Source organism: Emydura macquarii, unplaced genomic scaffold (assembly GCF_026122565.2).
Source record: "Emydura macquarii macquarii isolate MOO-44397 ecotype Brisbane River unplaced genomic scaffold, CSIRO-AGI_Emac_v2 contig_2321, whole genome shotgun sequence".
NCBI lineage: Eukaryota > Metazoa > Chordata > Testudines > Chelidae > Emydura > Emydura macquarii.
The window spans coordinates 2321783-2336532 of NW_027132458.1; the positions used below are offsets into that span (position 1 = coordinate 2321783).

Consider the following 14750-nt stretch of genomic DNA (forward strand, 5'->3'; position numbering starts at 1 on the left):
TCCATTTAGAGAAGGAACAACATATAGAACATTGTTCAGAGATATGTCCCTTTCCTAGGCACAAGTACTAGGAGTGCCCACTATTAATCTACATCAAAGAGCCACATGAGGAGCAGGTTTTGAACCCTGGGGCATACAGTTTCTGCTATATTGCTAGTGTCCCTCTATGTAGGATGGAGGGAGAGGACATTAAGAAAAAATTAAGAAAAATTCTATATTTTCAAACAGGCAATAACTACCTAAAAATATGAACTAAGTAGCAACTAAGTGGCAAGATGACTAACAGTAGCACAGGGGTGCAGAGAAAATAGCAGACACTACAGGGGTTCCACCTTGCTGCCATGGACAGTAAGAATTAATTGAGGGAAGGCTGGGCCGCTTTAGCCTTTTATCTCTTTGGGTAGGGAGAAGCCAAAAAAAAAAAAAAAAGGGGTGCAGGAACCAGCCAAAAAGAATCCGATCTCACACGTGAGAGGCACGGACACATCAGAGTGGAATTTATGTGGACAATCACTGACTTCAGTATTCTATTCAAAAGAGTAAAACATTTTATCTACTTGTAAAATGGTCTGTAATGCATTTTAGCAGTAAACAAATTGTTTTGACGCATGATTTTCTAACATTATTACAGCCTTCAAAAACAGACTTTGTGCTTGAGATTTTGAATTTTGATGTCCATTTGCTAACTCTTCCTCATGATGAAAACCACAGCATTTTCTTCACTCATCCAAAATATATTTACTTGGCCTCAATGAGCAATCAAATAAAGTTTGTCAAAACTGCAATAGCAACATTGTTTAGTGTGATTACCTTAATTAGAATGACTGTTAGAAAATGTTGATAACTTTCATTCTTTTCCAAATATATGTAATTTGCTCAAAATTAGATTTAATTCCTAAACAGAATTCTTTAAAAAATAAAACAAACAGCTTGGTTTCTGTGAGGTTGCTGGATGACTTCATCCTGTGATGTCCTCTTTTCTCCTGAATATAGTAACTGATGATGGCAATATTCCAGCATAGACTCTACATCAGTGTAATGTAGTGCCTGCAGGGCAGTCAGTCAGAAAAGCACAACAATAATTAGTTTGCTTTGTACAGAGCAGTATAGAGGAGTTGCAGTAACACCCTGATAAAAGTTGGGTTCCATTTTGCATTTAAGTGAAAAGTCAACCTTTGCTTTGTATGAAGAATCTTCCCCAAATTTACATTACATAATCTGAGTGCAGATTAAGGGTATGTCTACACTAGAAATGTAAATTGACCTATATTAGGTCAATTTATTACAGCCACCACAGTAATTAGTGCAGTGGTTCATGTCCACACTACCCTCCTTGGGTAGTGGGTGTCCTCACCAGGAATGTTTCCACAGATCTAAGAGGGGCAGTGTGGGTAACTAAGTACTCTGTCTCCTAGTTCGCTGCCAGGAGCCTGGCTGCCCTACAGGCTCCCAAAGGGGCTGCCCCTCCCTTCCCATTCTCTGCCAGGAGCTGGGGGAAGCCAACTGGGGCTTCTTGCCCCCTGGGAGCGGGGTCCAGCTGCCCCAGCTTCTTTCCCTCCCCCCAGCCCCACACCACTGTTGTGTCAACAAAACCCTGTAGTGTAGACCAACCCTAAGTTTATTGGGAACAGTCAAGTACCGTATTTCCCCATGTATATAAGACGCACCTTTTTTCGAAAAATTTGGGGTCTAAAAACTGGGTGCGTCTTATACAGTGGTATTTACCGGTGGTGTACCGTAATACATTTATTTTCAAATTTTGGGCCCCAAAATTAAGGTGCGTCTTATACATGGGAGCGTCTTATACATGGGGAAATACGGTAAATCTATTCGTTTAAAAGTTGTAATTAATGTAACGGGACTTAAAAAAAAAAATACCCATAGTTTTTATTCCAAAAAGGAAACAGCCAGAGAATCTATGAAGTCCAGTAGGGATTTCACTGTTTTACTATTGATTTTACACAGAAGGAGCTCATGATTTTTCAAGCTCCTCTGACTAAAAGTTATGGAGGGTAGGTAGCAAGTGAGTGATTTTTTTTTAAAATGATTTAGCATCCTTCACTGGGAATATATAATTTTTAAACAAAAAATTACTCTTTTTTTTTTTTGGCATAACTGAATCTTTTGTTTAGTCAACTGCTAATATGTTGTGTCACTATTCCCCATTCTCTGATATTCATTTAGAAAACTTTCTGAACATTTTAGTAGTGTAAAACAAGACAGTCTTTCTGCCAATGGTTCTAGTAACATCCTCTCCATCTGAAACAGGAACTTACCAGAATCAAGGGGAAGGGGTTTTTTAGACCAACAGCATTAATGTTTTGTTGAGAAGGAATTTCAACAAAGCAATGACTACTTTCAGAAAGAACAGTATATTTGTGAAAGTGCCTATTTGGATGTCTGGAGAGGGGCAGTCATGGCTAGTCGTTGATAGGGGAAGGGAAGTCTGGTCATGGTGGCAGTGGGAGTTGGCAGAAGGATACACTGGAAGGCCAGAATCCCTAAGGGAGAAAAATTAAAAACTTGCAGTACATTGGCTGTGATTTATGGTGGTTATGCTAATTACGAAACGTTTATCTCTGAATAGAGGAGTGGATGGGTATTGTACTACCACACAGCTTACTTTTCATTTCATTTCTTTTCGGGTTTCTGTTTAATTATGTCTGAATATCTATGGTCCTTTATTAAAAATATTAGAATTAGATTTAACAACACTATTCAAACTTCATTTAAAACATAAAAGAGAAAGATTCTACATGTATTAAACATGCAAGTAACATGCTGCTAATTAAATAAAGTTTAAACAAAATACAGGTTTTACTTTGAGAAAGTGAATATATCTGAGATGACCAAGGTTTCTCCTTATGTTCTAGAGCACTGTTTGGTCATTTGGCACAACATTCTCTCTAGTTTATTTTGCATTCTATGAATACAACACAAATCATGGATGAACGTCTTAAAGATTTGGCGCATACAGCCAGCAACACTAAAACTAGATCCTGGGCAAATACATAGAGGTAAAAAATATTTAACTGATCAACTTTTCCAAAACTTTTGAAAAACCTCCCGGTGGTCAAGTTCAAATTTGGAGATAGAAATTAATGCTGAGTTCTGTACAGAGCTCAAAGATGTGAAACACTGTCTTCACAATAGCCAATGGGAGTAAAATTGCCACATCTTTCATTCAAACTACTGAAGAAGTCTATAAACAAAACCTGAGAAATAATAGGAGCCATATTTACATAAAGGCAAAATTAGTTCTGAACTGTAATGATGATTTCCCCTCATATGGATTCACTGTTTTGGAGAGAAGTCAAAACTTGTGTGTTTTATTCCAAAAAGAACTGAGTTCCTCTTTTCTTTTTCCTTCTTTCAAAGCTGAAAGCTCCTCCTGCTGGCACAATTGTTGAACTAATCACAAACTACTGAGATTAATAATTTCAAAATTTAGTAAACAGAAAACTAGAAGAATGAGGAACTAAAAACTGCAGAATACACTGGTGGGATATTTTAGCATCATTTGACATTCCTTTTAGTAGTGACTTGAACAAAGCTAAGCAAATCCCATTCTACAGCAAACAAAGAATACCAAATACTCATAGGGAGAGCATGTGCAAACCAGTGGGGATCCATGCTATGATAATTAAAAAATATAGTCAAACAACAATTTTGCCTCTCACTTGCATTGGATCTACTACTCTGGACAGAAGCAGCAGTGATCATTTATTCATCAAAAAAAAAAATGAAGGAAGATTACAAAACTGAAATACAAAAATAACCAGTACAAATACAGAAAGTCAAGAAGCGAATGTGGATCAAGCAGATTAACCCCCTCATACTAGAACTGGCCTGAGATTTAAAAGATGCTACAAAAGCTACTCAAATAGTTTTGAGCTAAAAAATTAAAGATTTTTTTTAATGTATATACAACGTACATCTTCATCCTGACAGAGCAAGAAGAGAAAGATGACTTTGTTGCCCAAAAACTATATCCTAAGAAGATAGCAACTAAATTTCTAAATGCTTAGAAAAGAACACTGATAACCAAAAAGCATCCTTGCAGATTTTCATGAGGGCCCACATTTCTCCCTCAAACATCATACACCTTTGACAGAACTAGTATGAAAATCTCAAAGCAAATTCCTAGATCACTTATCTATCTGGAAAATAGGATCCATCTGGCAAATAAAAATTGAAGGGTTTTGTGGTCCTTCCATGTAGCTTAAAATGTAAGAAAGGCATTACATGTTTTCTACAAATTAGAATAGCTAATATGAAGGCTACTGTTCAGGTTACTACCAGAAACTGAAAATATATTTCTCACTGATGAAAGGCTTATAACCCAAATAAAGGAAAAGAGATCAACTGCTTTAAGCAAAGTTCAGTATTCTAAGCTGGGCTCAGTGCAAAAACAGTCTGAGGAGCACTTTACCTATAAAATTAAAACTAAGAATCTACAATGAAATAGAAAGTCTACAATCACTTATTCTTTCTCATGACTTTCATTTTGGCATGAAGGTCAGAAAATGGGGAGACACCACAAACGGCTATTACAGCAGGTCAATGGACCTGAAGTGTCATATTAGAACATCCTAATTTCTCAATTTTATTACTGAAAGGTGAGAGCCAAAATTGCAAAGCAGTGAAAAGTACAGCTGAACATTGCAGTATGAAAACAGGATGAGTGCCACATAATACTGAGACTTAAACTGAAAAAAAGCTTTTTAGACTTTGTGAAAAAACTTTGTATCAGGAACTCTAAGATTACTTTCACAGAAACAGAAAAAGGACTGTTTTATTCTCCCCATTGAGGCTAGAATCTACAAACGATTCAGTAACCCCAGGAAATGAATGCTTATTCTCGTTCCAGAAGTGGCACTTCACGCAATGGAGATGAGGCAGAACCAAGAGAACTTATTTTATCAGAGATTCATACAGTTTAAAACCAGAAAGGACCATGATTAGATCATCTAGAGCTTATGTGATATACAGGAGATCAGACATTAAATTTCACCTATTTAGTCCTGTACTATAGCCCAATAACTTGTGTTTGGCTAAAGCATATCTTTCAGAAAGGCGTGCAGACTTTATGTGAACACATCAAGAGATCCTTGATAGTTTGATCCAATGATCAATCACCATCACTGCTACAAAACTGTGCCTTATTTTCAGTTACAATGTGTCTGGCTATAGCTTCCAGCCACTGGCTCTTGTCACTTCTTTTCTCTGGTAGATTAAAGAGTCTTTTACTGCTTGATATTTTCTCCCCATGAAGAGGAGTTACTAAGGAATATATTCCAGTCCTCAACTCTTTTATGACTCTTCTGCACCCTCTACAATTTGTCAACTTGCTTTTTAAAATGTGGACACCAGAACTATACTCAACATTCTAGTAATGGTCTCACCAATGCCACATATAGAGACAAAATCTTCTGCCTACTCCTGTTTGCTACCCCTATTAATGCATCCAAAGATAGCATTAGCCCTTTTCGCCATAGCATCAGACTGGGAGCTGATGTTCAGTTGCTTGTTCACTCTGATCCATAAATCCTTTTCAGAGTTCTTACTTTCCAAGATGTATTCCCCCATTCTGTAAGTATAGCCTGCATTCCTTGTTCCTAGATGTATAACTTTACATTTAGCTGTATTAAAATGCATTTTGTCTGAATGGGTTCAGCTCACCAAGTGATTCCTATAATTTTGTGCTACTACCGTGTCATCATCATTTACCATTCTGCCCATGTTGTATTATCTGCAAATTTTATCTTCAGTAACTCCATAGTTACTCAAGATCACTGACAGAAATGATGAATAGCTTCAGATATCTGTAGATCCCCACTAGAAGCACCCCCATTCAATGTTAATTCCCCTTGGACAATGACTTTGAGATCTGTCTGTTAACCAGTTCTTAATCTATTTAATTTTTGCTCTATTGATATAGTGCTAACATTTTAATCAGAGTATCTTGTGATACTAAGTCAAATGTCTTACAAAAGTGTAAGTATATTACGTCCATGTAGCTAACGTTCTCAACCAAATCTGTAAACTCATCAAAACATGAAATCAATTCTGACACCTATTTTCCATAAAATCATGTTGACTGGCATTAATTATATTCCTATCCTTGAATATTACCAGTTGAATCCCATATCAGCTTTTCCATTATTTTGCCCAGGATTTGTGTCAGCCTAACTGGCCTACAGTTACCTAGGTCATCACGCTTGCCCTTTTTGAATACTGGTACAACATCTACCATTTTTCCAATCTTCTGAAATTTCTCCCATCTTCCACAGTTTATTAAAAATTAACATCAGCAGACCAAAGATTTCCTCAGCCAACTCTTAGGATTCTTTGGTGCAAGTTATCCACGCCTGCAGATTTAAAAATGTCTCTCTACTGGCTGCTGTTTAACATTCTCCTCAATTACTAAGTACTTCATCATCATAGAATAGGAGTACCTCACCCTGCTTCTTTCCACATACAGGAGAAATATTTACCAAACACTCCTGCCTTTTCTGCATCATCAACAACAATTTTACCATCTCCATCTAGTAATGGGCCTATATCATTGCAAGGATTTCTGTTGTTCCTAGTATATTTTCTAAAATTCCTCATTGTTCCTTAGAACTGCCAGCCAAGGATTTTTCCCCACCATCTTAGCTTCCCTATCAATTTTCTGCACTTTATAGCAATTGACAAATTAGCAATGATCTATTTCCCTCTTGTCCCATTTGTTATATATTGCTTTATCTCTAATTGCTGCCTTCACTTTGCCACTGAAACAGGATGAGCTCTAAGTCAAAGTTGTTCTCTTTCTTCATTGAAGATTCGTGGCTTTTTAGCTACCTAAACTACTTCTTAAAGAATCTGCAGTTTTTTCTACCTAATTTTTTTCTTCTTAATCACTTTTGCTCATTTTTTGCTCATCTTTGGGAAGTTAGCCCTTTTGAAGCATATTGCTGGTTGGGACTATGCTCCGTTTGCCCATATTGAATGTCATTGGGCCATGAACACAGGTCCCTAAGCAGCCACCAACATCCAATCCAGTGAATAATTCAGCTGGAAAGTGTTTTTTGAGAGCAGCATCTCTTCTATATCCTCCAGAAGTGCACAGAGTTCTTTCATGCAATTCGCAGCCTGATTCTCAAGATCATTTCAGGCCCTCCATCTGAACCACTCATGAAGGTGTCTCAATATTTTCTAACTATTAAAGTTTGCAGTGTTGTTGTAGCCACATTGATCCCATGATATTAGAGAGACAAAAAGAGTGAAATAATATCTTTTATTAGACCAACTTCTGTTGGTGAAAGAGAAGCTTTCAGGCTACACTGAGCTCTTCTTCAGGTCAAAAAAATACCTCTGTGTAGTTCGAAAGCTTGTCTTTTTCACCAACAGAAGTTGGACCAATAAAAGATTACCTCACCCACCTTGTCTCTCTAACTATTAATGTAGCCTTTCTGATACACCCTGCAAACTGATGTGACTGCTATCTAAGTTTGGAGCTCTTTTCCCGGAACCTCAATATTGTATCCTTATGGAAGGTAAAGTGATACTCAGAACTGACCCTGCATTTATATCAAAGATTAACATCAAGTTCCACAGACACAGGAAATTATCCTTCCATCCAGATCCATCACATCACAAAAAGAAATGGTTACATACTTCGGTCACCTGCAGAGGTCTCAAAGTATGTATTCATAACATAGTTCAGTTCAGAAGGACAAATGCTTTGTTTGTGCTTTATCATCTGAGGTCAAAGTGAAAGAAGGCACGCAAATATTCCATTTACAGGAGGCTAAGATCTTATATCTCAAAAGCATACAAACAAAAAGCAACCATAAAAATACAGCAACCACTCTTTGGTTATACCCCTAACTCTTTCTTAACCACAGCAACCTTGATCTCCCCTTGGGTATTGATGTCCTATGCCAAATATTAGATTCTTCCAAATGCGATGAGTAGAAGTCTGTTGGTTTGCGTTAGTGAGGGCCATGGGACTATGACCTTGGCTTCTGAACAGACCCAAGGTTTGAAGCCTGAGTAGTTAATCCATCTCTGTTAATGAGGGGATGGAGCTGAGCCATGAGTCTTAGTATAGAAGTCAGACACTAGGCAAACTTCTGAGCAAGGTGAACAGGAGTGGCAAATAAAAGTTTCAGAGGGACACAGTTTCCTTCTATTTTAGATGTGGCTTTAAAGCAAGCAGCAGATATGGACTATGAGAAAACAACTTCTTTGAGTTGCCCTGGATGTGCTATGTTTTCCTTTCTTCCAGAAGATAAGAGAGTTCTGATACCTGAAATGCAAGATGGTCGCTATGGTGGATGAAGAGAGGCTTGGTCTGGAAGCACAAGTTTCAATATTGCACAGCAGATGAAACATCTCTAGATATCAAGTTCCCATTCTGAACAATCTTCCTTATGCCAGCTGAGCCAATTGGCTTCATTTTCCCTTGGATGCAAAGGGATTCAATCAACTGCGGATTATGCTATTTGCCTTGGTTCCCCTTTGTCTGTTGACATAAGGTATGGCTGAGGTGCTGATCATGAGACAACACAAGAAGAATCCAGATAAGGAAATGGAGCATTGAGATCCTATTGGATTGCCCTGAGTTCTTGCCAGTTTATACAATGTTTGCTCTATTGCTTGGACCAGATTCTTTACACAGCCCTTGACCCCCATCTGAAAATCCCATCCCTTCAAGACTGCATCTGTGGTGATACCAGATGTTCTATGATCTGTGTTATACAGGCATTCAGACTAGATGATTTTAATGGTCCCTTCTGGCCTTGGAATCTATAAACTGTTTGACTGGTTCACCTGTTGGGAAGGCTAACTTGAATCTGCTCAGACTCATCCACCATCTGAATGATCCGAGAATCCTCCAGAGAAGAGAGACCTTGACTGAGGGATGGATAAAAAGAAGCTCCGCAGCAGCTTCATGTGAGCACAAGTCCACTAAGAATATCCACATAGACAACCACTAATCCCAAAGAAGAAAGAAGGGCAGGAAGGACTGTAGTTTAGAATAAAGTGGATTTTAGCCTGGTAAAGTGACTTGAGTCCCTGGACTAAGTACATTTTTCAGTCTCTACCAGGAAGAGATTGACACACACAGACTCACACTATGCCATTTTTATAGAGTACTTTTAAAGTATAAAAATGCTGTTTGCTGTAAGGTTTCTCTAGCTCTTCCTTTGCATTTCTTACTACTCAGGGAACAAAAAACGTGCAAACCAGGGCTTGAAATATTTGAAGAACCTGCTATCCAGATGAATGTTCAAAAGGCTGCAGGACAGTCACCAATAAGGTCCAAAGGAAACTGTTGCAGTGGCTAAGTGACTCTGTTTTCTCAATCATCAGAATGAAACTGACAGGATTCTCCGCAGTTTCACTGCTGCAAGGAAGATAACTACTACATTGGCAATTCCATTCTACTGATACACAATTCCAGTGTGGTTGCTGCTGAATCTGCGGTCTCATGAATCCAACACCTTATCAGTTTATATTCAGTTCACAGCTCGAAGGCCATCTTCATAATCACAAGGTCTAGGAAAGCTCAAGTTATGCTGAAGTTGTTAGTTCAAGCACATCTTCATTCACCAGTTAAAGCAGAAACTAGTAGATAGGCAGGATTTGAAAAATCTAGTTAAAACAATGCACATGTTCATGTAACATCACTGACTTGATGAATGATATCATATTTCCCTCTAATCAGTAGTCCTAGCAACTATCATAGCCTGACACTAACTCAGGATTAAAGGCATTTTCTCATTCAGCTCTATTGATAACCTATATTTTGATAATGAAGGTCCCAGGTTCAATCCCTACTGGCAGGTAAAACGTAAAATGAAAAATTAAGATCTATGAAGACCAAAGAGACAAAGACAAGGAAATACAACATGAAATTCTTTAAAGAAATTAAAGAAGTTAACCTGCATAGCCTTTTTTTTTTTTTTTTTTTTTTTTTTAAAAGAATTGAGCTTTTTCAGTTTCTTTACCATAAATAAAGGCGGCCTTAGAAGTAAATTTTTCTGGATTTTTTAATCTTAGAAATATCAAGATAATCAACTCTGGCCTTCCTTGCTTTTGCTGTAGAATATCTGAGGACATATCATTAGTTCTTACACCTCATCTGAAGGGACAAGTTGCTGAATGTAGTAAAGATGTCCTTTATTCAAAATTTTAGTCACTACTTTTAAACACCTTTTAAATTTCAGTTTTAAACAGCCTGAAAGTTGAAGTAATTAATTGACTAAAAACCGGTTTCTCCCCCCTTAAATCTCTTTCTCCAGTCATCCAAGCATTGCCTCTACTAGGGCTTTTTGATAAAACACCACACCACTGATAACAATGGCTTAAGTATACTGAAATCAGTGTTTCAGACACTGGGAGCTGCAGTGTGGACAGCTCTCCAACTCTAACAGCCATTTTCAGCATCATGTCAATAAGCATAGTACCCCACAAACAATTTAAAAGCTTTTCTGTTAAATGAAGGGCACACTTTAAATTACTTTGTACTGAAGAATTTAGATTTTTTAAAATGTATTCATATTAAAACAATCAAGTTGATAGTCCCTTTGAAAGTGAGTAAAATCATTTTCTTATGCACTTAACCTGTGGAATTCAACACCACAAGACTGTCATTCAAGCCAAGAGTGTAGTATGATTAAAATAAATTTAGATAGTTAAAAGTGGGTAACTTCCACTATTACATAAGATAAAATAAGTATAGCAGGCAAATAAAGCCTTCATGTTCCAGGAGAAAATTCTTAATCTTCCTTTGAGGCATCTCATGCTGGCCACCATCATATACAGGGTATGGGACTAACTGATCAACTGGACTAGTCCGGTACTGCAATTCCTACATTCCTATGATGTTGATGTAACATCCTTGTTCTTTTGTTTTGGGGGTGGGGAGGAATCCTGTCTGTGTGTGTATAAAACAATGTCAATAGGAGTTCCGTACACACAGGGAATGAAAAACTGAATCCTAATTAGGCTGCAAGCCATTTTATGTTATTAAAGCCTACAAAATTAAGAACCTTATTTGTACAGTACAGTTTTGGATGATTTAGAGTATTACATATTTCTCGCCTTTCTGCCACTCCTAAAGGAGAAGGCACCCCGTCATCTTTACATCTAAAGCAAACAGAACATTCTGATGTGTGACAAAGAAATTACATTTTGAAAAGAGCATTATTTACCTGTATCTTACTGATCTGAAGTATATTTTTATAAGCTTTTACATAGGCAATAAAGCAAAGTATCACCTCTGTGTGTTCTATCTTAAGGGTACACTTTTTTAAAATTGCCTACCTACTGAGAAAAATGCAATCAGTTGCTCATCATCCAAAAATTTAAAGCATTAGATCTTTCAAAATCAATTTTGAAATCACCTATATGAAATCTTTTGCAAATTCAGCAATTTAAGGCCAAGAACACACAGTTACACTAAATAATCAATAAGGACACCTCTACACTAACATGACCAGTAATAATTGATGTGCTTATGAAAATAGTTGAAACTGACAATTTTCATAACTCAATCCTAAAAGCAGGTATAAATGATTAAAAAAAAAAAAAAACCCATCTGTAAAGCCTAAAAAAAAGTTTCATTAATGTGCCACCATCACAAACTGTTCCAACATTTGACTGTTGAGCTGTAACCTTCAGAGAACTATTGAATCAACAGGATTAATTTGAGAGGTACTTCAAAATGACTAAGAAAAGTGCACAGCAATCTTTTTGTATACAGTACTGCCTCTGCAGGGTAAGAAACCCTCATGCTCACTTAATAGACCTGAGTGTAGGGCTATGGAGCAACACTGCCACCAACTGACTGAAATGCAAAGCAACTGCAGTTAAATAGTTGCTGAAGTGGAGGAGTCTGTGCTTCATAATATGACCACGTTGCCAGCCCTTTTACTAGCTACCCCAATGACTACATTACTCCCCTTTCTGACTGCACAGATCCATGATTAGCACTGTCTCGTACTTCAGCCAGAAATGCATAAAGAAAAATTGGAAAATTTGAGTCATCATAGACCTCCAGAAAGGTACACCATAACTATGCATACTGAGAAAACTATACAAAAGATGGTATGATACATTCAAATGTACACTTGGACTTTGAAACAGAAAATTACTAGTTAACCCCTATGAAACAGACAAAGTGATAAGATACATATTCAGTGAAAGATAACTTGTATGGCCTACAGAAAATAATGGGAACACCATAGAATATGTATCTGAGTGAACAGTGTGTATGGAATGGAAAGAGGTCAAAAATCAGAATGACATACAAGGTGAGATGTTTTCTTTTGGCTGCCAATAATTCAGAACCAAACAAAACAAAACAAAAACACTACATATCAAAACCTCTCTCCATATATTATTTTTCTTTCTGCAATATTTTAAGTAGCAAATATTAGTACTATTTTTATCCAACACAAAAGCAAAAAACATGGAACACCCATTATAGACCAGAAATATGCTACAAAATAAATATTTCCAACCAACAAAATCCAGTTTTCTGAAAAACCTCTTTGAAGGAGGAACAGATATGACAGGCTAGAGAAAGTAGAGCCCAGTTCTGCTCATTTATGATTTAAAGATAATTAAGAGCACCATCTCTTTTTAACATGCAGAATCCTGTTCTCCTCACACCCAACCTCTGCACAAAGCATTCTTACCTTAAAATTACTGGAGTTAACCCATCCTATTAATTCGTCAATCACTTTATCAAGTTGCTGCTGATCCTGCTCGAGATCATCTGATCTGCCGGGGTCAGTCAGATACTCCAGCAATTCTTGGCCGATTTGCATCCTGCGGCCCACATCTTTCTGCTGTACCTGATCACAAAAATACTCCATATTGCCAGGCTCCAACGTGGGTTTGAACGAAAAAGTTTATTAGGCGAAGAATCAAACTGCTTTAATACCAAAAAAGCAAACAAAACACATACACACACAAAGTGAGGGTGGCGTGGGGAGAAGTGCACAGCTGGAGAAGTAGCCAGCAACGCTACTCACGGAGCCTCTCCAGCCACTGTCTTCACCTCCAAGTCCTGCCCAGCAGAAAGGAGTTTTTTTTCCCACCTCTGTTCTTCTCCCAAAACAAACCCCGCACGGTGAAATATAAGAGCTTTAACCAAGAAACACACTAACAAAAATTCTTTCCAATGCATAAAAAAATTAGATCTCCAGTGATTCCCTTGAAAGGCTGCTGGTGACGCAGTCGGGTAGGGGGAGTTGCAGGATCCTCTGATTCTGGGGAGCGGTTTTTTTTTTATTCAAGTTTTCAGTGTTTTTCACGATTTCCACCAAAACAACTCATTTCTCGCGAATGTCCAGCTGGAGGTGGCAGCACCGGGGAGACTGAGGGGCGCGAGGCACTTTCGGAGGGGAGATGAGACCGGCGGTGGAACTGCTGCTGCTGCTGCTGCTGCCGCCCTCTCCCCCCAGTCCACAGGCCAGGCCAGGCCAGGCCAGGCACAGACCCGGAGCCGCCACCTCTCAGCGCAGCGGCTCCTCGTCACCAAGCGCAGCCGGATGCAGCGACGGGGCGGGAGCGAAGAGGAACTTTCATGCTCCCTGGCCCCGGGCAGGGGTGGATGATGCGGCTCCGCGGCGCGCCCCCGCCCCGCGGCAGGTTCAAATTTCAGCCGCTCCGGAGTCGCTCCGACGCGGCCTCCTCCGCCCGGTGTCCCTCAAGGCGGGGGAGTAGCCCCGGGCCCCCGCGGGCTCGCTTCTCCTGGCTGTGGTGGCTCCTAAGCGACTCCCGCTGAAGTTGCGTCCCCAGCTCAGCCCTGGTGGCCCGGCTCAGCCGGCGCCCGCCCCGCCGCTGTCTGGACGTCACCCCCCCCCCCCCCGCCGGCCCCGCCCCGAGCCACCCGCCTCCTCAGCGCCGCGCGACACTCCCGCGCGCTCCCCTGCGACGGCTCTCAGCACCGAACCCGGCTCCCCGCGCCGCCGCCCGCGTGCCCTCAGTCAGCACAACTAGCCCAACCCCCGCTCCCCCCTCCTGTGTGCGTGATGTAGGAGTGGACTTCCCCCCTTCGCTGCTCCTTTTCCCGCCTCCCGCTGCAGGCAGCGTGTGCGCGCGCGCCCAGTCTTTTTCCCCTACTCTCGCAGCAGGGCGCGCGCGCTGGGTCTTGCGAGTCCGCCTGTTTACATACGTCAGCAAGCCAGCGCGTGCGCTTATCGGACTTTTCGGTCCCCACCTCTCCCCAGGATAGGGGCAGGGACTTTCTCCATCTTTCGGGTGCCTGCGCAGAGCCTGTTTACGGCGCTTTTCCTAATTAATCAGGGGGGGGGGGGAGGCGCTGGGGGAAGGACGAGTCGAGGAAGAGAAAAATAGCGCAGGAGAAAGGGTGTTGCGACCCGCTGAAACGCTCTGAAAGCGGCCGCGGCTTTCAGGCAGTGCAGTAGGCACCCCCTGAGAGCGGGTCCTCCTGCTGCTCTCTCGAACCCAAACAACCCCGCGCGCGCACTGGGCCGCTGCCGGAGTTGGGTAGCTTGCCTTTGCGGGCGGCTTGCGACAGCGTGGCTCTTGCTGCAGTCCCCTGGGGCCGCGGGCTGGGCGTTAACAGAGCGGTCGGGTCGACCGTGCCCATCTGTGCGCATGCCCGGGAGGGGGCGGTGATGATAAGCCTTCTAGCTATCGGGGGAGCCGGGACAGCGCCCAGCAGCAGATTGAGTGTCTCGAGACTGCTTCAGCGAGCTGCAGCAGGAGAGCCCTGCCCTGTC

At 40.6% G+C, this 14750-nt stretch overlaps 1 protein-coding gene across 12 annotated transcripts in view; it reads right to left on the minus strand.

The window, feature by feature from the left end:
* CLASP2 (cytoplasmic linker associated protein 2) overlaps positions 1-14045 on the minus strand; it is a 270791-nt gene extending 256746 nt beyond the window's left edge. For 11 of the 12 annotated variants that reach the window (XM_067560901.1, XM_067560896.1, XM_067560898.1 and 8 more), the window contains exon 1: positions 12696-14045. In XM_067560901.1, the coding sequence (XP_067417002.1) occupies positions 12696-12875 (180 nt within the window). In that variant the 5' untranslated portion in view covers positions 12876-14045. The remainder of the gene's footprint in view (positions 1-12695) is intronic. The other variant, XM_067560902.1, reaches the window with a different exon arrangement.
* Positions 14046-14750: the final 705 nt, after the last annotated feature.